The 25,733-nt window shown below is 40.5% G+C and overlaps 2 protein-coding genes across 7 annotated transcripts in view; both read left to right on the forward strand.

The window, feature by feature from the left end:
• LOC136831461 (uncharacterized) overlaps window positions 1–7,605 on the forward strand; it is a 174,069-nt gene extending 166,464 nt beyond the window's left edge. For both annotated transcript variants that reach the window (XM_067091951.1, XM_067091952.1), the window contains exon 4: window positions 206–7,605. In XM_067091951.1, the coding sequence (XP_066948052.1) occupies window positions 206–2,300 (2,095 nt within the window). In that variant the 3' untranslated portion in view covers window positions 2,301–7,605. The remainder of the gene's footprint in view (window positions 1–205) is intronic.
• A 3,321-nt stretch (window positions 7,606–10,926) lies between these two features.
• Window positions 10,927–24,397, forward strand: LOC136831462 (uncharacterized). Of its 5 annotated transcripts, none has more exons than XR_010850889.1 (2): window positions 10,927–11,748; window positions 23,496–24,397. XR_010850889.1 is itself a non-coding variant. In XM_067091953.1 (2 exons), the coding sequence occupies exon 1, from the start codon at window positions 17,338–17,340 to the stop codon at window positions 18,325–18,327; it is 990 nt and encodes a 329-aa protein (XP_066948054.1). In that variant the 5' UTR covers window positions 12,937–17,337; the 3' UTR covers window positions 18,328–22,938; window positions 23,496–24,397. The 5 variants fall into 5 exon arrangements, 1 of the variants encoding a protein (XP_066948054.1); XR_010850890.1 differs by lacking the exon at window positions 10,927–11,748 and adding an exon at window positions 11,759–12,009; XR_010850891.1 differs by lacking the exon at window positions 10,927–11,748 and adding an exon at window positions 11,759–11,907.
• The last annotated feature ends 1,336 nt before the right edge of the window (window positions 24,398–25,733 follow it).

Genomic DNA, 25,733 nt, shown 5'->3' on the forward strand with positions numbered 1-25,733 from the left:
GTTCTTAATAATTGTCTCTTATTAACATGTATCTGATCTAGTTACAAGCCATTCTGAATTCACACAATAGAAAATCAGTTATAAAGTCATTTTAAACGGTTTAAACAAAGTGAAATTTTATGCCTTTTTTAATGTCGAATGTGATAACATAAAATGTATAACTAGTTATTTTGTCAGATTACTGAAATTCTGTTTGTGATTTCAGGGGCCGTCGGCGTCAGAGGATATTCAAGTTGAAATTCCATCACCAGGCCCTTCCTCCGGAGTACCTCGACCACTATGAAGCCAGCTTACGCCACGAGCAGAGAGCAGCGGCTGCCGCCTCTTCCAACTCTTCCCCTGCTACCACCCCGACGACAGCTCGCCAACACCGGGAGACTTTGGCCTCCGACTCCTCTGTCAAAGACATGAGAGACGTGACGATGGGCGGCTTGCAGGGTGGGGTTCCCAGGAAAGGTGGTCGTGGACGCGGACGCAGCCAGAGGTCCCCTCGACCCATAACAATTCACGAAGCAGGAGAGGGTGCCACAGAGGCACTGCTGAGAGATCTGCTCTTGACGAGACCGCATCTACACCAGGCTGCGTTGCAGCAGGTGGCACTCGCCCGTGCCCAGTCCGTGCCTTCCATCATGCTGGCGAGCCAGCATGGAAACCGTGGGCCCCCGAGCCCTGGAACCGTAACGCCCGAAGAACATTTGCCGTACATGGGGGAAATGTTGCTGGACACCAGACCCAGACGAGGCAGAAAGCCCAAGAAGGCTGACATTACGCACCTCATCACCAAAAATTACGGTCTTGCCGGAATAGGTGATGTCCGAATGTTGCACGAGTCCCTTCCCATGCAGCACTTGGAGCACCCATTGCAGCAGCTGCACCAGCAGCTTGAACAACATCATCAGCAACAGCAGCAGCAGCATTTGCACCAAGATGGGGCATCGCCAGAAGATTACACAATGATGGAGCAAGAAACCCTAGCGAGATCTAGGAGCTATTCTTTACTTCATACTGCCCTCACAGCAGCAGAGGCTGAGGATCAGAATGAACCTCTCAACCTGTGTGTGCGTGATGTGCCTCTAAAATGCGACCCAGAACAGTCCAAAACAGTGAGAAGTCGTCCTGATCTTCCGAGGATTAAATTAGAACCCTCTCCGCCAATGGAAGAAGAGGAAAGTGCAAGTGGAAGTGGGATCAACTCTCCTGACAATGTAACTTGGGTGACTAGTAGCCGACTGGGTGTAGCACCTCACTGGCTGCATGATTATCGCCTCAAGTCAGAGGATGGGCTAAGCTCTGGCCACTCGACACCCTCTCTTTGCTCACAGTCATCGCACATGCCGTCCCTTTCACCTCCTGCTTTCCCACACATGTCTCCTCCACCACCTCTCGCCTCTCCTCACAGGCATCTTCCAAGCCATTTCATGGCGGTATCTCCCCAGTCTCCACACTCTCCTTCCCCAGTACCTGCTGCATCACCACTACCACCAGGACATCACCATCAGCGCCACGTTCATGCACTCCTGAAGGAGAGGCTAGAAGAGGCAGCCCGAGAACGCCTTTCTCCACATGATTTATTTGGTAAAGACAGAAGTTCTGGAAGAAGTGCTAGAAGTGGATCAGGGGGAGCTCGTAAAAAGCGCTCCCCAATTTTCATTCCTCCAGCAGATCCAAGCACAGAAGTCAGTATATGTAAATTTAAGTTTACTGGTGGGCCAAACCCTATTCTTGAGGAGAAGAAGAAAGTAAGTGTTGATGCTGGTGGAACCTTGCGTTATTTTAGTGGAGGTGAACGGGGAGTGACTCGGGACTCAAGAGCTGTAGGGGCACATTTACGGCTTTCAGGTAAGCTGCTTGATAATATTTCTAAGTGTGAAAAGGACGTGAAGAAAATTAGACTTGAGAGTGACACAGATGATACGTGTAGCCTCTCGGGTATGGGAAGTGCACCAACGTCTCCAGTTGGGACACTAGAGCACGGAATGCAGCCCCCATCACTTGCACCGCCCATAGAGGATTCTCCGAAGCGTAAACGACGATCAAAGAAGTCATCAGTTCGAGAGAAGTTGGAGCAAACGTTAAGAGAACGTGGCCTTCTCATTCAGACACAACAAGTGGAATCTGCTGAGGGTGCCACCTACTGCAAATTCCGACAACTGCGCAAGTTCACCCGTTACCTGTTCCGCAGTTGGAAAGACTACTTGCCTGGCCAGCTGCAAGAAGGGGACCTTCACTTGGATGGTACTGCCGACCCTCGATATCCTCACCACATGGCTAGCGGACCATTGACACCAGATCACCGTTGAGTTTTGTTGGTGTGGTCCCACATAAGCTGACATGGGCATTTATATAGCATAAATATGGGCTGGAACTGAACAGCAGTCCATGTAGGTTGTGATGCACCCATCAGCCTCCCTGGTTGTGATGCACAAAGTACAACATAGAACCTTCCAGGTCCCAGGCTGGTCCCGCTTCTCCACTTAAACTTATGTAGCTACAACCCTAAGGAGGCGTCTCCTTTGTTGTTCCAAATGGTCCACAATGAGTCAAATATTAGAGACTGTTTCCTTTCACAATCATTTCCAGTTTTGTGACGAACTGCACCTGGAGTGCAGGGTTTTTCTCCTTATTTTTTCTACCTTCATAATAGTAAGATGAGGTTTCCCAAGAAAAGGTTTATGTGGTTAAGAAGAGGTTCCCTTGGAGTGCATACTACTACTGTTTTCCAACCCTTCATCAGCATAAACCCATTCATAGATGGGTGTGGCTCCTAGACTGTGAAAATACTGTTACCCTGGTAGGTTACCAATACCTTCAAGAGAAAAATCCTCATTAGTAGCGCTTTTTATTCTAGGAGCACCTCCATATGGAATGTGTTCTGGAAGCATGTCCAAATGGAATGTCTACCTCCTTCATTCCCAAATGTATTTTAGTATGATTTCCTTCCCGTGAATGATGATAAAAGAGTATTATTCCAAAATCTTTTAGGGATGTTTGTTTCAAGATGGCCTCTACTAATCACTTCATGTCTTTTGAAAAGATTTTGGAAGTGCGATTTGGTACCCCAAACAAAGTTGTGTACATACTGTCTTTGATCTGTGAATGACATAGTTGCTGCCACCCCGTAAAGCCATGTTATGCCCCAAGTTGCGTAGCCATATGCCCCATACCCCCCTTGGGAAGTTGATCTCACGTCTCACACCTGTTTGGACATCGACGTCTTACAGGTTGTCTTGATCCTGCCAGTCTTGTGTTCATGATGACCAAGTGTCTTTTTCTGTATATCTTGTGGCTGTCTCTTTCGTTTTATGTCTCTTGTGTTCTGTGTCCCTTCTGTTTCCTTTTCCGTGTCCTTTCTCACCTCTGAATCTCGTGCCTTGTGAGTAATCGTCCATTGCTGTGCATCAAAACAGTGGTTCCCTGGAATATTCCATAACAAGCAATGGACTCGGCCTGTGAACAGTTCAAATACTGTACATATATCTCATTACTGTCGTACTTGTTAACATTGTGGGTGAAGAATTCGTTATGACTGTACGCGAGTTGACTTACCATACTTATGTCTTAGCAACGACCGTTCTGTCTTGAATGTCTTATGGATTACCATGCATCATATGAATTTATGGATGTCACTCTTTACTTCCTTTCGTTCCTTGTGATTTCTTAGGCTGGCCAATATTTTAACAACGTCAAATTAAAACTCCAAAAAACACACATGGTTGTCCCCCTTTCTTCAGTAAAATTCCGTTTAAGAAAGTGAAGGTAATCAAGAGCAGAGGCATTGGTCTTTCTTCTTCTTTGCGTTACAAGTGTGGAGGGACAATCTTTCAAACACTCAAGTCTTTCTTAACCACTGTCCGAAGATGCAAATAAACGCCTAGTATTCTCTTTGAATATCTTAAAATTTCACGATTAAAGAAAACATTATTTTATGTTCTGTGAAGAAATCAATAAGATTAGTTCTGCTGACCATTTATAATCTGGGTTTTACTTCCTGTTGTTAATTGCTCTGTGTCAGTATTTGTGATGTTTATTCTCTACAAAAATAAGTATCACTGAAAGATGAGCATTTTTCGATGAAATTCCAGTGACAACAAATCTCTGATTTGTCAGCTCAGAGCTTTACTCAGAATTTCTTAAATGATCATGTTGCTTTCGAAACAAATTTGCATTCTTTAGCGGAAAGGCCTCTCATATAGAGTTGAGTATTGTAAACAGATGAGCACTAATTCCCCTGAATAACATCAATTATTATGCTGAGGTTGGGATACAACGATTGGCTGGTCTTCCTTACTTTTCCTTCCTTCATCTCCGATGAAGTTAATCTGATGCCATAGATGTATTTTAATTGTTTGTGCAAATGAAAAGAAAATGTAAAGAGGCAGAGATTGATGTTAAACGGCTTAAATCACATCATTTTCCAGATTGCTCAATGCCAGCCCACTGGAACTGTAAGTTTAAAGAAACTGTGCTTATAGAAAATATTTAATCATTTTCAGTCAGATGATTAACTGGCAATAGCAGCAAGACAAAATACTGTAATAAAAAATGAAGAATAAGAGTAAAATGTTACCTTCAAGGGAACCGTTAGTTTTTCACTCTCATAGTGGGTTTTAATGAGTGAGTTTTTCATCTGATCTCCGGCTCTGACCCCGTGAAGTGTTGTATCATTTACTGAGTTTTCTTTTCCATAGCTGAGGTTGTGCGTTGTGAATTATGGTATGATTTCATTCTTTTTTTTTTTTTCTTTCGTTTGATGTAAAGAATTACAGTGATAGCTAGTTTTTACCAATAATGTGTGTTGATCACGCATTGAGAAGAAAGTACTCTATGCTGTGCAGAAGTAGTTATTCTTGTCAGTTGTAAACATGGACCTGAATCTCAGTGGGAATTGCAGCACTAACGATTGGTAAGGAAACTCAAGATACTTTGTGAGTCATCTGATTGTTCTCAAAAGAGCAGAAATTGCTGCAGTATTGTAACCACTAAGATTCTGAGCCACTATAGATTAAAAGATGTCATAGAGTCTTGACTATATGAAGCAGGATTCTTCTTTATTTTAGTTAAGAGGAATGTTATAATAAGCTGAAAAAAATGAAATGTTCTATTTTTCATACCTAGGAATTCTAGCTGTTGCGTCACTCCTGACTCAGAGGAATAATGGTCAGCCCCATGTGTTTCGATATTTGTACATTTTCTGATGAGAGACAAAAATTTGTGAGGGTGAACTCGATACAGTTTTTACGTATTTGTCGATATGAAGGGAGTTCCAGTTGTTTTTTATTTATTTAATTAAGGTTCCGAAAACTAAGTCATTATGTTAGAGTTGAAGGGCAGGACTTGTTTTTGTAAACCGATTGTATGATTTTCTGTTGAAAATTAACAGTTTGAAATTAATATGTGATACAGTATAATGCTAATGTTTTTATGGTATGAAATTGATTATTATTATTATTATTATTATTATTATTATTATTATTATTATTATTATTATTATTATTATTATTATTAATGTGCGCATCGGATTGACATTTATCGAAGGTCGTATTCGTTTGATTTCTCAATGAGAATCCCTTTTCCATCTTCCTTTATTTTTTTCCAAGTATTACGTCATAATCTCCCCGTGGGCTTCATCAACAACCAACCAAAAATTGTGTATATTATGACTACTTTGTATATTTATGCTCTAATGCCTGTATAGATCGAAATATGACTAATATATTTAGACAAAAATAAAACCTGATTAATACACAATACTGGCCGCGAGTTTGAGGGATCGTCCTATGACTGAGCAACCAGCTGTTTCCTTAATAACTGTTTACTCGTTATGATTATTCGAAATTATTAATAAACGATGCACGGTACATCATAATCATTGTGCTATACCCCTCGATGGTTCAATTTGCGCTATACATTCTTATCATGTATTCTGTTGACACATTCGCACACGGACACCTCAAATGTTTTTATGCACACACGTGTATGTATATATATATATATATATATATATATATATATATATATATATATATATATATATATATATATATATATATATATATATATATATATATATATATATATATACATATACATATATACACGTGTGTGTGTGACTACAGTGATGGTTAAAAACATCCATCCATTATCAAATGTTACCAAAACAATTAGACATCATAGCGCCGTGTTAATTATAGACTCATGATCAAAACCCACTCCTTAGCACGCGGAGTAAAGGCACTCTGTAGAGGCTCTTCACTGCTCCCGTTCACCTGTTAGGTTTCACACGAATCTCACTGTGGTTGACATTAAACCCAGGTCGAGTTCTTCCGGTTCGTTCTCTGCTGTTCGTAGCCTTCAAATGACCTGCACCGACTTTCGAGATGACCTGCGAAGCATGCGATACTTTAAATGACCTGTGCTACTTTAAGTAGCTCGTGCGACAATTTAAGTAACCCGCGCATTTTTTAAAAGACGTTTTTGGAAGACTTAAACCGAGGCTTGTTGACTGTAAAACTGTTTTCGTCACGTCTTGAGAAGTTTTGTTACAAATCTTCCATGACACACTTAATTTCTTCGAAGATTTTAAAGCTATATTACTCATTCAACCTCATATACAAGCATGTTTAGATAAATGTACGTACTTGCATGCAAAAGTATAGTAATCTTTAGTTGTATACCGTATCCTTCATAGACTATTGGACATATCAATGTTTTTCGACATATGACCTTTATATTCCAAAGCCATGCACCACTTACTGGCGAAGAGGTAGCGATGGTTTCATTCACGAAAGGCAAGACAAGACACATTTCTCCTGTTTTCCTGCAACACATTGAAACTTTTTGTATTTACCACGATAGCGGCGTCTTTGATTTACCGTCATGTATTGCTTTAAGTCATTAGTTGTTCAATATTTTTGGCAAAAAGTTCACCATCGCTCTGCTCCGTGTTCAGAGATGATTTACGATACAAGTGAGGGAACTTCGTTCTCTGTCACGATGGTGCGACCTCTGAATTGAGGTTCATTTTACAAAGATGAGTTGACATGACTCCCACTCTTGTCAAAATTTCAACTATCCTCTATTCACACATTGGCGCAGACGAAGATCAGCAAATTGTTCAGTAATAAAAGTGCAATGTCAGAGTGAGGAGCGGAGTGAAAAGCTGGTTGCTAGGTCATAGTCGAATGGACAACACCTCGAAGAAAGTAAACAAAAAAAAAACTCGCGGAAAACGTCCGTCTAGCGTGGTGGCAGCTCTAGTCTAGTTGTTAGGGAGAATGAGCTTTATGATAGGATAGTTTTAGGGCGAGTTTGTGGAATGTTAACCTGATAAATAAATAAATTAAAAAAATAATCTACACAGTCCTCGTTCAACTAGTGACATCCATCCTTACTTTTTCGTTCACCCAAGTGAGAGTCCAATCTGTACATAAATGTAAGGTTTCTGTTCCAAGAAACGAAACAATAAAAAACTGCATTTTTTTCGATAAAAAACAATAATGTTTCCTGCAGATTGTCGGAGTTGCATTTATTCTGCGGGAAGGTATGACTATCTTTCTACACCACAATTATCTACTTGTTGACCATAAAATAAAAATATTCTAATGACGCTTCGTTTTTATTTCATCCTTCATGTTTGTAAAATATAAAGCTGTTTATGTAAAATTTACTTTCCTTGAAATAGATTCAGGGTCTGTTACTGTTTTTTATGTAGCAATCGCTATAACCGTCCGAGGTCATCCTTCAGTATTGCCCATTTCTTGATTAGACTTTTCTTTTACCATGATTTCCTTTGATTTCTTGTAATTGCACCTCGACTCCAAATCATTACCAAGGATTAACAACTAAAAGCAGTTTTTAATCATCAGATTTCCAAATCTGTCAAAACAATGCGCCTAACGGTAAGAGAAACACATCACGTAACAGAAGCACGATTTAATGGTGCACCTGTACCAAACAACAGTTATAGGTCGATGCAATTCTACGGACTCTATTCTCCCCGTTTAACTAATTTCTCCAGCTACATTAGTTTACTTTCACGTTTAAGAGTAACCAGAACCCAACCATACATTCATCTTGGTGGTTGGCAGTTATGAAACAAATCTTGTAAATATCATAAGTTGAAGCAAATCCGCTGTCAGCTCAGACTGGTGAATGATCCTCTGTGCAGCATCAAACCGACAACTAACCTGAAAACCAAAGGCACTTGGTAGGTTCACCTAGAAACTTTCTCAAGTGAAGAATGAAAACCTGTCGCTGTCAGTTGCTTGGCTCTGGAGGCACCAAGACTTGCAAGGCTGCATTTCAAGTAAAGGGAACGTGAGTAAGCGAAATACGTTAGCTAATATGTAACTCTCAGTAAAGGGAAATCGCTGCGGGTTAGAAGTTGAAATAAAAGTTGTCATTACATGATTTATATCTTAACTGATTGAGCACAGTTAACAGATAATGTTTTGCTCACATCAGCAAATAAGAGAACACGCCTAATTTGGACGAATGGTTTCTTGATAGAAAATCGGTAGTTTTCAAATTGCCCGGCTCTGCAGAGCGAGTTTCACACCACGGATGCGCTTTGCATGTAGACCATGTGGTTTCCTGTGTCTGATCAACAGTCAAGATTAAGTTGTCCTGATGTCAACCGCTACTGTTTCGTAGCGGACTTCCCAATGTACCGATGAAACCACCATTATGTATGAATATCAGCAATACAGGTAAACACATCAGGCGTTCGCTTTCAAATAAACTGTTCAACTAAAAGTTTCGTCAGGGCTAGGCTATGCATTTGCAGTTAGCCTATTGGCGGAACGCTGATCCATGGAGTCTGTGATAAAAAAAACTAACCAAGCTGCTTCTAATTTCTGTCTTAATTCTCCTTAAGTTACTGAAAATTCTCTCAGCTGAGGCATTAGAATGCGGTAGAGATAAAACAGCACCCAACTACCTTCACGAGGTTAGAAAAGTCAGAGCAAATAAGAAATTTTCTAACTGAATTTTTTTTTTTTTGGAGGTATTACCTCAAATCACTCTTTATATTCCTTAGATCTAAATGCAGAAAAACCCGAATTACCTTAAAAATTCCTGTACCTTAAAAATTACCTCAGTCTAAGGTAATTATCTCAAAAGTTTAAGTCCTGGGGGTAAGCGAGGAGCAGGGCAGAACCAACTGGGATCTCGTGCTGGTAAGTGGGTGTTGGCACACAGATGAACTATTTGTGGATTGTTTTCATTACTATTACTACTGCTACTAGTATTACTGTATAGATTAAACCACATTATGTCTCAAAAGAGGTTTATTGTATTACTACAGTTTCGGATCTAACCTTGATCCCTTTTCAGGTAATTATGACAGGCAATCATGTACATCATTGTCTTCCGTAATCACCTGGGTTTAATCTATACATTCACATTTCTTTTTTTTTCTGTCTCATTTAAGCACTATGGATACACTAAGTGTCAATGTGCAACTCAATGTACATCAGGACGATGCAGCTGCGAAAGAAAGGGGCTTAAACGCAACTCGCGCTGTCACCCTGGCAGAGCATGCACAAATTTGTAACTGGACTCGGCTCGAACTTCTATTGATCTCTTATTGATTTTGTTTGTTTATTCGAATAAATTGCAGTTTCTAAAATTGTCTCTAAATCGACATTAATATGTAACTTATGTTAACATAATCTTTAACAATGTGAACATTAGGCAATGTTTAGGCAGTCGTATTCACATCAGGCAAAACTGAGCTGCATAATGTGATCAGGGATTTTTTTATTTGCCTAACGTTGACAATTTGTAAACATTGTGCAAATTGCTTACCTAATGTGAACATTCGGTAAATATCCACATCGAGCGTAACACACACACACACACATTATATATATATATATATATATATATATATATATATATATATATATATATATATATATATATATATATATATATATAAAAGCGAACTCATGATGTCAGGAGCTCGACCAAAATCAACAACAATAAGCAGTAGCTGCGGTCTTAGTAATGATAGGTGTATTCATTACAAGAACTGTAGTGGTAAGTTGTGTTTTTATGGGCCTACGCCATTTTCCTGTAGTGGGGATGGCGCCAGAAGAAATCCTTCATGTTTTGGATGAGGTTGCCTGTCCCAGAAGCATTATTTGTAGGAATAATTATAATTCAGGATGTCCAAATGCAGGCATTTGCGGGATAGGGGATCCATGAGGTTTCTGCTAAGCCCTTGGATGGTTGTTAATCTTTAAAACAGGATAAAAAAAATATAGCCTACTGGTAACTGTTCAGTTTCTGTAGGATATATTCATGCTGTTCATTCTTTTAGTAAAGCAGCTTCAAATATCTAATCTATGAAAAGCCGCGCATTTCCTTGAATAATTTTAGAGGCATCCCAGTCTATCATGTGGTTGGTATATACTACTAAGGTGAATATGAAATGGCAAGAGATTGATATGAGAACCGTAGGCTACTGATTGTTGGTGTTCGTTTTTCTTCTGGGAATAGCTTTTTCCCGTGAACCCCACTTATTATTTAGTCCAGGCCTTACAAGGTATCGTGTCTACGCCAGCAATGGCTTTACCCACCTTATTTCAGTAAACTGGTGACGGTAGACCAAAAAGTACTTGAGTAAAACAAAAGTAAAAAGGATTGTATCTCCCCAAACTCCCACAAATCTTTTTGATGCCATTTAGGTATGGGACTGATTTTTGTTTTTATACCTTCCACAGGGAGTGTGGAGAAAACTGTTTTTCTTTATGAACCACTTTTCAGTGACAGGACGATTCGAGGGACGTCAATTTAAAAAAAAATCTGTATCTTCGGAAAAAAAATCCTTATCCAGACACCTTTTACTGATACAGGTTATTTTACTGGTACAAATTATTTTACTGGTACAGGTTATTTAGTTGGTAAAGAGTGTGTGGAAATTCCATGTACCTCAGCTAAATAACGTCTTTGAACTTAACCCTGTTGTGTCAGAGTGTTCTGTACAAACTTCCTCTTATTTATTCAACAATGTTCCCCCTTGATTTTCATAGAAATGTTAGGAAAATAGCTCAAAATCAAACTATTAAATTTCAAGTTCGAGATATTTACTTATAAAGTCACTAAATGTCTAGCATGTCTCCTTTCTCAATTTCTTTAACGTTGTAACCATCTCACATAGAATTCTGATTTTTGCAAATTTCAAAAATATGAATATTGTATTCTTTAAACAATACAGAAATAATGACTTGTGTTGTGAATTATCTGTTTACTAAGCTACAGTGCTTATAAAGACGTGTTAGTATTTTCGTCTGTAGAAGCCGTGCTGACAAGTAGAACTTTTAACTCTTTATGATAAACTGTTTCTGCAACATGGACACTGATCAAGGACATGTGGAACGCTAGATACACCTTGTACGGTCGTTCAAAGTTGGTTTTATGGGCAGTACCTCAACGTGGAACTGCGATTACACTGTCTTAAAAAGAGCAATTATGTTTTTAAGATGGAAGGAAACATTTAGCTCCCAGTAACGAGTACCACTAATTAAAACGTTTCTTTATAAAAACAAGCCCTCTGATTGGCCAGTCTTGAATGGTATGGTCAGGAGTATAAGTTTTGGTATGTTCAGGAGTATAAGGTCACTGTTACGGTTGTCAAGAGTTGAGTGATTCGGGAAAGGTGGCAGTTCCTTCGCGGAAAGAAACGTGGTTTTAGAAAGCAAAAAGGATCTTCAAAGACCACCCGCTCTTGCTTGTTTTTCGAAAGTGAGTAAAATTAAAGTTTTACCAAGTTTACTAGTGTATGGAAGCATAATTGTTACAGAAATATTCAAATTTCTAAACTTGTAATGTTACACTCAGTTATGAATTAGCCTATCCCGAACTTGTAGGACCAGTGAGTGAAGCTTACCATGAAAGAAATGTGTGCGTAATGGTAGTATTTTAACTAGGTTTTGGAATATTGTCGGGTTTCACACGTGGCTTCCTTTTGGATGAAAAACCATTTTGAAGTTTTGTGTGTATCGGGTAAGCCTGTTTAATACCGAAGTCAAAATTTTTGTTTTACCCAGTGTAAGCAATGAATCAGCAACTTCTGTCGGCCATGTTTCAAGGGGTGAAGTTAGTCATATTGTCTGGTGTGATCCGTCTTAAAGGTGTGGTTAGACTAGTTCAATATGGGTCAACATTTTGCTTGTTGAGTTTGCAATTAAGAATTGGTGGCTGTGTGTATGTTCATTAGCTTATGACCAGGATGATGAGAGACATACTGAGCTAGGTTAGTTCAAGTAGGCCTATTGCGCAAGATAAACCCAACCCAATTAAGGAAGCCAGTTCAGAAAGTTGGCCTAAAGGGCCATGAATGTTTCTGCTACCTCACTTTAAGTCAGTATGCTTTGCCTTAATTTTTAATTGGTTTTCCATTCGTGTATTTAAGGATATTTTTCGGTAATTCTAAGCCAGCTGTCTGCGGTGAGCTAGACTATGGCAATTGACGTTTTTGTATGTTATTTACTTGCTTTACAAGAATTTAAAGTAATATTATGTCGGCCGGCTGTAACTAAGCTGTCATTGACCTTTGAAGACTACGCGACTTGAATTGCCTAACGCAGGGTAGGTCTAAGCCAGCATTCATGGCAAGCCCGCACCCCTCCATAGCTAATCGGCAAAATTGTAACCAGTAAACACCCCTAAAAATACCAACATAACGTACCCCTAGAGGTGTTTAATGGTTACAATTTTGCCGTATTAGATATGGAGGTGGGGGGGCAGGCCGCGGAATGCCGGCTTAGACCTACCCTGCGTTAGGTAATTCAAGTCGTGTAGTCTTCAAAGGTCTATCACAGTTTAGTTACAACCAGGCGACAAAATATTAGTATAAATTCTTGCAAAGCAAGTAAAATAACATAGAAAAATGCCAATTGCCACAGTCTAGCTCACCGCGGACAGCCGGCTTAGAATTACCTATTTTTCCTTGGGATGATGGTATTTTGTTGAAAATTATTTATTGTTGCAGTAGAGAACTATACACCACAGTCAAGAGGTATTGGCTTTGGGGGAGGAAATGTTAATTACAACGGCAACATATTTTTTATCACTTAACCATAGTAGGCTAGTAAAGAGCTGTAAAGAATCTTTGGCCTAAAAATAACAGATTTCATATTGTGCAAGTTGGTATACAGATCTGAAGCCTCGGCCTTTACAAGTTTCTCAGTGGCATAACTCAACTAGTAATTGCAAACTTTATAAATATGAAAACGGCCCAATAGGCGAGTGAAATTACAATATTTCCTGAATGGTTACTTCTGTGGACAGTACAGTACAGTATATCCCTGGTACAGTACAGTACTGTATATCCCCAAGACACCACTTATTAAAATTTCCAGCCCGATCTTGCATCATTCATTTAAATTTGGTATTAGGGTGGGATAAAGTTAAAGTATATTCCTCCTCCTTGAAAACTGAAACCCTTTAGTTCAAAAGGCTGGAACCATTTAAGCCACCCTACCCAAAGTAAAGAATATGTTTGTCTTTTATCCTAACCTAACAGCAAGTTTTTCAAGTCTTTAGAATAGGACATTTTGAAAGGGTAAGATGTTGCCCAGAGAGGTACTTACCATAATTATTATTAAATGATTGAAATGAGCTTTTTTCTAAATTTGAGGAAATTAGCTGCTCTTAAGACAAATGAAATAAGCATTATCAGGATGAAGGATATGAAAGCTTTCCAGTGGTTAATTTTTAAATTATAGTATTCATCATTGATATGGGTTTAAATTCTCAGCTTGTCATTGCAAAAAAGTAATCAATACATTCATATGGGATTTGGCTTCAAAACTTGAGCCTTGTGCTTGTTTAAATGAGTGTTTGAACGGTGTCAGTTCCAAATGCAGTGTAGGAAATCTTGCCTTTAAACAGAGCAGATTTATCCTAGAAGTAATTTAGAATTAGATTAATCTGGTCCAGACCTCCAAAAATTCAAGATAAGGGATTTTAACACAAATTCAACAAGACTAGCATGCAGATTTTATACAAAAGTAGATAGATGAAATTACTGCATAGTTTTTCTCATTTATTAGTAATTGTGTGAGTTAATGGCCCATGTGGAAGGTGGTGAGGAAGGTCAAGAGGAGGATAGATATTATTGTATGGAAGGGAAGTTCCCTTCCATAAAAATACCAAGCAACTATGCTTCTGGGATTGTTCCTTGTTGTCTCTTTCTGCTGCTTCTTTAGACTCGGTGTTTCTTTCTCAATAAAGCTCAGTCCAGTGATGATGGTTTTTGCCTGTACTTTCAAAGGTCAGAAGTGAGTGATAAGATTCATTCAGCAGGTTTATAAGACAATTTGCTTTAGCTTTGTCAATTATATTTTTCAGTTAAACTTTACTTCCCTTCAGTACACATACATTTCTTTTATTAATGAACTAGGAACTTCCTCCCTTCCCACTTCCCCTGAAGAAAAATCTGCAGCTGTTGTCTGTTGCATCTCCCTCTGAAGGTCATGCAATTCTGTGGTGAGAGCCACTTTGTGTTCCTCTACTAACTTCACATCATCACTAATGTCCAAGCCCAGTGACTTGCCCTGAGACATCCTCCAGAACAGGCTAGCCTAAAAACCTTGAAGTCCCTTTTTCTACAGCGTCTGGCCACAATTTCTTTCAGGCAGTTCATGGTCCTGTGAAAGACATCCTTTTAGCCTTTATATCTAAGGCATATGCAGTGGAGGTTGTTGAAGTGATTCTTCCAGAATTCTCTTAGGGTCAGCTCTCTATCAGAAACCATTTTAGAGCACCTCTGGAATAATACTTTGGGCTAGAGTTTCTTAAAACAAGAGATGACCTGCTGGTACATGGGCTGGGTGAGCGGACAAAAACTTAACCCTTTTGAATTTAAACTCTCCCACAGCAACTCAACCTCCAAGCCTGGAGGATAGCAGAAGCATTGTCCATCACAAGAAGGGCCTTCAAAGGCGAGTATTTCTTGATGGTAGAGCCAGCCACTTCATTCATCCACTCAGTAAAGTGTCTGGTTACCTAAGCATTACTCTCCTAGGCCTCCACCTCATTTTTTTTTTTTTAACCCTTGGGTTTTCTGAGTAGTAGACAAGCAGACTTAAGTTTTAGGCCCCCCACTGCATTCCCATGGAGCAAAGAGTTCGCCTGTTCTTCATTGGTTTCTGCCCTGGCAGTGACTTTTCCTCTTGGGTGATAGGTCCTGTTTGGCATTTTCTTCCTAAGCAGGTATCTTGTGTCACAAAGATGCTGCCAAGAAATATGGCAGCATCTTTGTCAGAACTGGCACCCTCCCCATGCCTTACTACACTGTATGCCACTTCTCTTGAATTTCTCCAAACACCCTTGACTGGCTTTGAACTCTGGAGCATACCATGTATCAGCACTCATTCCAGTGCTCATTCAAGAGATCAGCATGTAATTGTGCTGCCTTTTCACCTCAGATGGCCTTGAAACACTATCATTGGCCAACTGCTTTTTGTTTAAACACATTTCATCATTTTTCAACCCCTTCATTTGTTGTAATGGATTTCACACCCTCAGCAACTTTAATATGTTTGATGTTCTCTCCATCATAATAGAAATTGTTTGTTTGACCACCATATACTCCTTTGCCAAATCATCTACTTATACAACACTTAAATTTTTCTATTTCCTGTTGAATCTCCATAGGTTTTCTCTGCCTTGCTGCCATCTCAAGTCGCCTTAGGAGCCATGATGACTAATGTACAGTACAGTTACTTAGCACTCAAATAAGAACAAGGAAGATTTTGTCTAGTAGTGGTAGGAAAGCATTTTCTATAACTGGTAAAAGCATTACAGGCTGCCCTAGAGCAAGGTTTAGTGCCAGCATAAGGCTGCTTAATTTGGAATGAATGTACTGGTAACTAGAGCTTCTGAAAGAGCCTATTGGATGCAAAGTAGTTGGTATAACTGCTGCATTAGGTTACAATCTGCAGTCACTTCCAGTTATGTTGTTACTGAAGTCTAAGGATACAGTACTTGGTCATTTCCATCATATTGCAAGTCTTGAAACTTGCTCTGAAGATTTTCAGAGGTCTTGTGAAACTTAACAGAGGAGTAGCTCAATTCTTTTTATTGAAAATTAGCTCGTCATAAAATGCTGTTAATTATTTTGTCAGAAAGCAGGAAATGGTGTAGCCCCTAAGCTTCACCCAAGGACTCAGGACCTCTCTTAAACAATTTCTGTTATGTACCTCATTTGTCCAAATCTTTGAGAAAATAAAATGGGGAGGCTGGTGTGAGTTTGGTGATTTCATATAAGTAACTTACCAAGTAATTACATAACTAAGGTTTCTACTTTCATGGCAGCCTTTTTTTAAAAATTCACGGTAGAGTTTCTATTGTCTTTTGTGTAGGTGACAGGCTCCACCCCTTGTTGGAGCACTCGGAAACAACCACCTGGTTAGATCAATTGTGTTTCTGCCGCGGCTCATCATACATTGATGCCATTGCAGCAACTTTTCTCTTGCTTTTCGGTTGTCTTCACTGGACTTCGGTGAATCACTTTATTTTGGCAGCTCTCAGAGCTTTTGTCAGCTCATTAGTATTTTTGGATCAGGAGTCTAGTTTTATAGATTTATGTCAGATTCTAGCTCTTAGTTTTCTCTGTTGCAGTGAAGAATGCAAAACTAGATTGACTAAATCATGTTACGAACCACAATTGATTTGTAGTAATTATAGGGGGCAAGAATGCAGTAAGGAGAAAAAATGTAATGAATGTTCTGATCGGGATGAGAAGCAGTGGCAAGTGCTTAGATCTCGCTTGGATGTTAGAAATGGATAGGAAGAGGAAAGCAGTTTATAGAGCCGAGAAACGATCGCTTAGCCTAGAAACCACTCCTAAACCTAGTTTAGAAGCTAGTCCTGCTATTCCTTCTACTCCTATTCCCACTTTTTCTCCTAATACTGGCCCTCCTACTATTCATCCACTTACTCCCATGCCTGGCTCCCTTGCTTCTGACCCTAATGCCATTGCCAGCCTCGAATCTAGGTTTGATAAGAAGATAGGTCTTGTAGTTAGTACAGTAGCAGAAGTGGGAGAGTCACTGAAAGTCCTTAAGGACAATGTGGTCTCTGTCAGACTCCCCTGAACCAGGGAAAAGAGACACTGGAAGTCCAAGGGAGGCTGATGGGGTTTGCCACAGGCAGTCCCCCCCTCAGTCGAGCCTGTTGCTCGATCCCAGGTATCAACAGAAAGCCATTGGAAAGGCATCTCTGGATGTCCACCAGTTGTTTTCTAGTTTTGACGATTTCAGTGCGGACAGGAGGCTCACCACAAGCGATTCCTAGATTCATCACGTCCTCTAAAGCGCCATTCAGATGAGGTTGGTCGCCGTTATGATCCGCTTCCTGTTAAGCAGTCTAAGAAGGCCAGTCTTAGCTCACAGCCTTCGTGCAGTTACGCTGTGGACTCTTCTGTCCCTTCCCCGATCCATCATCCTATTCCTTCCACATGGAAGGCATATGCAGTGGAGGTTGTTAAAGTGGTTCTTCCAGAATTCTCTTAAGGTCAGCTCTCTATCAGAAACCATTTTAGAGCACCTCTGGAATAATACTTTGGGCCAGAGTTTCTTAAAACAAGAGATGACCTGCTGGTACATGGGCTGGGTGAGAGGATTGGTGTTAGGGGTCAAGAACTTAACCATTTTCAATTTAAACTCTCCCACAGCAACTCAACTTCCAAGCCTGGAGGATAGCAGAAGCATTGTCCATCACAAGAAGGGCCTTCAAAGGCAGTTGTTTGTCATCAAGGTATTTCTTGATGGTAGAGCCAGCCATTTCATTCATCCACTCAATAAAGTGTCTGGTTACCTAAGCATTACTCCTAGGCCTCCTAAGTGCCCAGCTAACTCTGTCTGGAGCCCCACATCAGCATCCAAACATCTGTCTCCTCTCGAGTGCCCGGTGCCACCCGAGCGCCCGACACCAGTTCCTGATCATCCAGCACCAACTCTTCAGTACCCGTCACCCTCCTCTGAGCGCCAAGCATCCGCTCCCAGATGTATTGCTTCTCTTCTGTCACATTCACATGTAGTTCAAGACGAACCTTCATTGGTTCCCATTAAGCAGTGGTTGGCTGAGGGTATGAGCTTTCTAAAGAAAGCTCCTCCTGCTTCCAAGACTTCTCTTGAGGCTACCCTGTCCCCAGTCTCCTCAGCAAAGGAGGAAGGCGATCAAGAGCCTGCTCCTCCCTCGTCATATGCAGCTCTTCTGCACTGTGTGTTTGTTGGTGAATTTTCCTACCATTTTTGCCCCAGCTGCCCCAGTCTCGCCTCTCTCAACCTTTTTGGTGAGGTCTCATCTGGATGACAGGATTGGGCTCCCCAAGATGGTGCTTTCTTCGTCTTCCAAGAAGGCTCCTAAGGAATTGAAGATTAGCTTTCAGCTAAAAGGGAGCAAGGAAAAGCTTTCTTCGCTTTTCCTCCTCGCACTGTGTTCGAAGGAGATATGTCTTACGTCACCGGGGAAGCTCCTTTGGGAGTCGCTGCCTCCTCCCAAGGGGACTACCCTGGTCTCATCAACTCATCTCAACATTATGCGTTTTCGTCTGCGAAGAGTATGTTTTTGTTAGCGGAACTAGACTCCTTGTCAAAGATTTGTTCAAGGTGTTTGAAATATTTAGTTTTCTCGATTGGACAGTAGGGACACTGGCCAAGAAGAATGAAGACTGTCAAGTTTTTTTTGTCCGATATCGCCTTGGAATGGCTGGGAGTCCTGTTATGCACAAACAAGGCCAATAAGGGTGGCTCTCGAGCTTTCCCCTCTCTTTTCGCTTAGTGTCCTGGAGAAGAGAGAGCTCTGGTGCTCCTTTACCACTAAAGGAGTCAGTCAGACACAGAAGTCAGCCCTATTGTTTTCGCCTCTGGACCATCACCACCTCTTCTCTCAGGACACAGTTAGGCAGATTACATCTGATTTGGAAGGGAAGTCCATGCAGGATTTGCTATCACAGGCCTCCAAGCATCCCAAGGATTCGACTTCTTTTGCTCCTAAGATAACCTCTCCACTCCAGCAGCAGCCCTTTTGTGGAAGTAGGCCCAGATCGCAGTCTAGGACCCGCCTCTATGTCCATTTCACAACGAGGTCCACCAAAAAGGGCCCACCCAAGACACTGCCCAAAAAGTGAGATGGAAGTCCTTCATACACCAGTAGAAGCCAGACTTCTACAGTTTAGGGAGAAATGGATGATCAGAGGAGCAGAGTTATGGGTCATCAAGGTTCTAAAGGAGGGCTCGTTATCCCATTCCTGGAGAGCTCCCATCACGTTGCCAGCTTACTCGAAAGGCTCAGAGAGATATTTGGCCCTTTTGGAGGAGGTGTCCTTCCTCATCCAAAAGAGGCCCATAGAGCAAGTCAAGAACACCAACACAGAGGGTTTCTACAACCATCTCTTTGTGGTTCTGAAAGCTTCGGGGAGCCGGAGGCCAATCCTAGATGTAAGTGCCCTTGGTCACTTTGTCCTGGAGATGAAATTCAAGATGGAGACAAGATAAACCATTCAGTTCTCTCATTCATTCACCTGGATGACAGGATGATAACCTTGGATATGCAGGACACATACTGCCACATCCCGATCCATCCAGACTCCAGGAAGTATCTAAAGTTCGTCTTTCAGGACGAAATATTTCAGTTTCAGGCCCTTTGCTTCGAGTCCTCGCAAAATGGCTCCATCTTAAAGGGATAAATTTCAGTCTGTATCTGGACAACTGGCAGCTTCGACCCCCATCAAAGGAAAAGTGTATGAAGGACATGCACAAGATTCTTCTCCTCACCGAGGAACTGGGTCTTCTCATGACTCCCCACAAGTCCCAGTTGACCCCGTCGCAAGAGATTCTCCATTTAGAGATGACTGAATTCTGACTTTTCTGGTTTTTCCATCTCCCATGAGAATTTCCAGCTGCCTTCAGACAGTCTGCAGCTTTATATCGCTTCTGTTCTGCTCGGCTCGGCAGTGGATGAGCCTTCTGGGGACTCTAGCATCCATCGGGTCATTTATCAAGCTGGGCAGATTGCACATGAGAGTTCTCCAATTCTTTCTAAAGGCCAACTGGGGCAGGAAAACACAACTGGACTCCTACGTGTTTTCAATCACCCTGGAGATCAAATCAGACCTGCAATGGTGGCTGTCCGAAGAAAGAATATCAGAAGGGAAGTCCCTTCAACCTCTGAGCCCCGACCTAGACTTGTATTCAGATGCCTCAGACTTAGGCTGAGGGAGCCCTACTGGGGAATCAGGAGGTATCCGGTATATGGACCCCAGAGCAACAAAGTCTACATATAAATGTCAGATATGAAGGCAGTTCATTTAGGCCTTCAGTATTTCTCGAACATTGTCCACAAGAAGACAGTAGTAGTGCACGCGGACAATTACATGGCTTTACCCTATCTCCAGAGAAAAGGCAGCACTCACTCCTCTCCCTGCCAGGCAGCAAGAGATCTACTCTTGTGGACGGATCAAAATCGAGTGACACTGGTCACCCGATTTATCCAGGGGAAATTAAATGTCTTGGCGGACGAGCTGAACCATCAGAAGCAGGTCCTTCCCACCGAATGGACCCTGGATCCTGGTTTTTGGAAACTTTCTGGCAGACCAACATTAGAATGTAACTATAACCCTCATAGCCCCATTTTGCCCCTGAAGGAGTGGTTCCCAGACCATCTATGGTTATTGGTGGATTTCCCAAGACTTCATCAAAAACTGCATTTACTCAAACAGCCCCACTTCAGAAGACAGGCTTCAGACTGTCTGCAAGCTTGTCAGAGCAAAAGGTTTTTCAAGGGGAGCTGCAGAGCCTATTGCACATTGCAGGCATAACTCTTCTAGCCTTGTCTGCCAGGCTAAGTGGGTAGTCTTCCATCAGTGGTCCATCAACCATAATGTCTCCTCTTCTGAGACGTCTATAACTCAGATTACTGATTTCCTCTTATATCTGAGGAGCTCTAGAAATTTGTCTTCACCACCAAGGGTATCGAGCTGTGCTTAGCTGTTTTTAAACATAGACCTGGATCTTTCATCAAACTCAGATCTTAACGACCTCATCAAGTCCTTTTATACATCCAAGCAGACGAAGGACGATCTGGTCTCTTGGAACCTGAACGTAGTATTGAAGTGACTAACAGGTCCTATGAACGGCTTCATTCCGCTTCTCCACTACAGTATTACTCGTTTCTTTAGCTACCACTAAACATTAGTGAGATTCAAGCCACCGATAAAAGGTAGTTTTCCCAAGGTGACACAGTTTGCTCCTTTACCCTAGGTTTTTTTTTATTTTTCTCCAAGAACGAGGACCCGTCCAAGTCCTGGCCTTGTTCTTTTACCATTAAGAATTTAATGGACATCCTTGGCTCTGAGGAAGAAGAGAGAGTACTGTACAGGCAGTCCCCGGTTTACGACGGGTCCGGCTTACGACGTTCCAAGGTTACGACGCTTTTCAAGTATATTCATCAGAAATTATTTCCCGGTTTACAACGCATGTTCCGGGGTTACGACGTGTCGTATGCTGATCCGACGGAAGAAATATGGCTCCAAAACGGCAGAATAATAAAAAATTTGGATGTTTTTATATGAAAAACTCAATAAAAATGCAGTTTACATCGTTTTCAATACACCCAAAGCATTAAAAGTAAGGTTTTCTTAGGATTTTTGACGATTTTCAACGACTTTTCGGTGTATGATGATTTTTGGTTTATGACACTGCAGAAAAACAGAACCCCCGTCGTAAACCAGGGACTGCCTGTATTTTACCCTGTTAGAGGTCCATCCAGTAACCTCTGGTGTTCAGTTAAGAACCTGTCACGTCCTCTTACTCGTCATCAGGGCAGTAGCTACCTCTTTAGCTTTCAGGCACAATATGTCCCTGTCTTCCATTCTCCTGTCAACCTACGGGAAGTGCAAGTCTATTTTCGCATCACACTTTAAAGGAGGTGGAAACTGTGTTTGATAATTGCAGTACCTTGGGGCCATTATCCATGGCTGGCATGGTATTGGGAGAGGATTCATGGGAAGCACTCTTTTTCTCCTACAGTTCTATCTCCTTGGTGTATGGTGAGTTGTTGGGGAGCCTGCAGTTACAGTGCACCTGGAGTACCCACCAGTCTTAATGGATGGGTTGTGGCGTTTTCAGAGTAGGTGACAGCGTTGTCTGGTTGTTTTCAATTTGGTACTGCGCCCCAAGACAAGGGCACTTTTGTATGCTTTACTATCCATCAGGCCTATCCTCTGCTGCAAAGCTTGTACTGAAGTAGAGGTGACCACTGCCACGCCACTACAGGTTAAGATGAGCAACCAGAGGCAGTATTCATGTGCAATAGCTCTCATACCAGGTACGGAAACAACAAGCATTGTATCAGTGCTGGCCAAAAATTTTCTATTTCAGGGTCATTACCGTGCTTTAATGTGGGATTCAGCTATGTAATTACTTGATAAGTTACTTATATGAAAATGATATTTTCATAATAAAATTAAATTTCATATATACTTACCAAGTGATTACAGAATCGGAGCCCACCCTCCTCCCCATTGAACTAACCAAATGGTTTCCCCAAGTGCTCCAATAGTGGGCAGAGCCTGTCACCTACATGAAAAATAATAGAAGTGCTACTGCAAATTGAAAAAAAAAGGCTGCCGCACAAGTAGAAACCTTAGCTATGTAATTACTTGGTAAGTATTTATGAAACTTAATTTTATTATGAAAATATCATTTTAACAGATGGGATTTCATCTTTTAGTACAGCGCTAATCTTAAGAACATTAAGTATACAGTATTCAGAAAATATTTTTATATGCATTTTGGAAAAAAATTTTCAGGACAAAAGCAAATTCCATAGATGAAAGTTGCATGGAATCTGTGGAGGCAGCTTCTGCCATGGAATGTTTAGAAGACATATGAAATGAAGATGCATTGGAGATCACAGTTTAAGGTTAATCTGAAGAACCTATAGATAATTTATGTCAAAAAAATTTAAAATAATCCAGAAGTTACAAATGGCTTTTGATCTCCTCATATCCACGACTGTCTCTTGATATCCTTGTAGCTCTGTATGAAAGAGTAACCTACTTTTTTTCACTGCTATCTGGTTTTGCTTTAATATTATGCTTTCCTTAGCACAAGAGTCATTGACTTAACACTTTTCCGGTAGATTAAGGTTGAGGTTTTCAGAATTTTATTGGAAGTATATTTTATCTCCTTAATATTTAAACAAACAGGATGGTACTGTATTAGTATGTTAGGATGGGATGTGCCAACATTGGTCTTCAGTTTTGGAATAAGGAATTGTGGTGATTTTCATGGAAGGATTTTTCAGTCTTAACTTCATTTACTGAGTTATTGGGCCACAAATGGTGCTTATTCAAGACATTATAAGATATTTTTGAGAAAAAGAACTTGAGTTTAAGTTTTATATATAGCCTGTGCTGAAACTTTGAAGAGCTGATATAAGACTGAAAGTGACCGTAGGTATTCTCTCCTGTATTTCAGGTAGCTACAGATTTTGAAGGCCAATCTTAATTCATAGTTCCAGGTCCATCAAAAATGTCTTCTATTGAGCCCAAACATGTTGGAGATCTTTGTGCATTGATGGTCCGTCTGAAACTTGAACGACCAGATTTGGGCCGGAAAGAGATGCTCCTTGCTGTGCAGGGTGAAGGAGGAGATTGGGCAAACACTGACTTTGAGCAAATCAAGCGCTCATGGAAAAAGGTGGTGAAGCAGACTTCTGAAGAAATGGAAAGAAGGGAAAATGAGAAGCGGTTAAAGAAAACTCCAAGCAAAAAACAAGGCATCATACTTGGTGGGGATACCAGTAGCAGTAACATAGGAGAGGGATTCAAAAAATTCTGTAGAGAAAGCAGTGAGAAGACCTGGTTGCATAAAAAAGATGACAATCAAAGTCCAGCCTTGAAGAGGCAACTTAAATTCCTTAAGGACTACCCAGACTCAAACTACATTTTATTCACACCTCCCAGTGAGACAGCACACTGTTCTATTAAATTGGGGAGTACACTAGGTCTACTGCTTTTCCAGGTCATGTGGAACAGTGTAATTAATACCCTGTATGGATGTCCAGCAATGAAGCAAAAACTGTGGATAATTTACCTGCAACTAGAATACAACTTCAGTCCAAGGTATAAGAGAATGCTTCACAGACAGTTGCAAGAGGAGTTTGGAGTTGATCCTTTTGAAGGCCAACCTCTGTAAAAGTTATCAAAAATTATGTTTACAAGGTGTGAATGTGTGAATTTTAAGTTTTTAAAACCATGTTCATTAGCCATTAGTTTTAATTTTGATTGAATATTTTTCATGCTTTTAATACTGAGTGAACATTTGTGTTTTTAAGAGGTATTTTGAAATACTCTGGAATAAAGCTTGATCAGCTTAAAGATTTTTTTTTTTAATCATTATTTTAAGCAGAAACATTTCAACTTATGGGCTAAGCTCCCTTTGTCAAGCATTACTTAGTAGAAGCTCCTCCAATTTTATTTGTAGTCATTTAAAATTCCAGCATACTTATTGCATTTTTTTTTTTTTAAAGCAAAAATGAGAATGTCCCAGGCCAATAGACTGGACATAGTATACAGTTATTAAATTTCTACTGATGGACAGAACCCAGGAAACTCTGGTGAAAACCAAGGTCACCACCTGACTCACAAGGCATAAAAGAAGTTGGAACACTGTTACGTACACAGTCCTGTACCAGAGGGTTTACTTTGGCATGCTGCGTACCAACGAGTTTTAACAAACTTTTCAGCCCACCAGAGACGCAGTTGATAGAATTAAATTCAGACCCCCCCCTTTTGAGTGAATATAATTATGCACAATCTCTTTTACAATAGAAATAGATTAATACCCCAACATATTGTGTTGATTTCCACATCAGTTTATAAAAGTATTTTGCTCCTCATTGGGTCGTTATACAATAGCAGCTTGGCAAATGTAAAAGTATAGAGGGGTACTGTGGCAGATTTTATTATGGTTCTACAGTATGTAATAGTCTGTAACAAGCCTTAACCCTTAGTGGACAGATCCCCTCATGAGAGGATCTAAAACAGGTTTTGGGTGGTGGACAGATCCCTCTGAGGAGTATCAATATTACGCACCATACGATTTGGCTGTATTGAGGGTGAAAGTTTCCATCACTTCAGTGGCCCATAAATGAATGGTGGCAACTAGAATTCAGCTCAGCTCAATCAGTGGGTGTCTCAGGGAGGAAAGTATTGTTCTTGACTTGATGGGGGGGATGTCTTGCTCCTCTCTCTCCCATGACGTCTTTTTATTTATTTGCTCATAAATATACCCAGGGATTGCTGTTAGTTTCAGTTCTTATCTTTTATGATATGATGTCAGTTACAGTTGTAATTTTGCCAAGAAAAGTGCAAAGAAATATCAGAAAGAACATGTATACCTCCTTAAAGGTTACTGCATCTCCCCTTCTCAGTAAATTTACATAAATATTTTACAACAAATATACTCAGGATTTGTTACCGATTTTAGTTCTTATCTGTTAAGATAGTGTGTGTGCTGTAATTATAATTTTACAAAATAAAATAAATAATTGGAAAAAACATGTATAACTTGGTAAAATTTACGAGTGTTTTGTAAAAGAGGTCCCAGACCGAGTTGTAAATAGTCACTTTCAACTTCCCGTGGAAGGTAGGGAAATTTTTGTATAATTTTTTTTCTTACACCATGTGTATTCCTGTATCTTCCGGTTTCCAT

The sequence above is a fragment of the Macrobrachium rosenbergii genome, chromosome 48 (genome assembly GCF_040412425.1).
Source record: "Macrobrachium rosenbergii isolate ZJJX-2024 chromosome 48, ASM4041242v1, whole genome shotgun sequence".
Classification (NCBI taxonomy): domain Eukaryota; kingdom Metazoa; phylum Arthropoda; class Malacostraca; order Decapoda; family Palaemonidae; genus Macrobrachium; species Macrobrachium rosenbergii.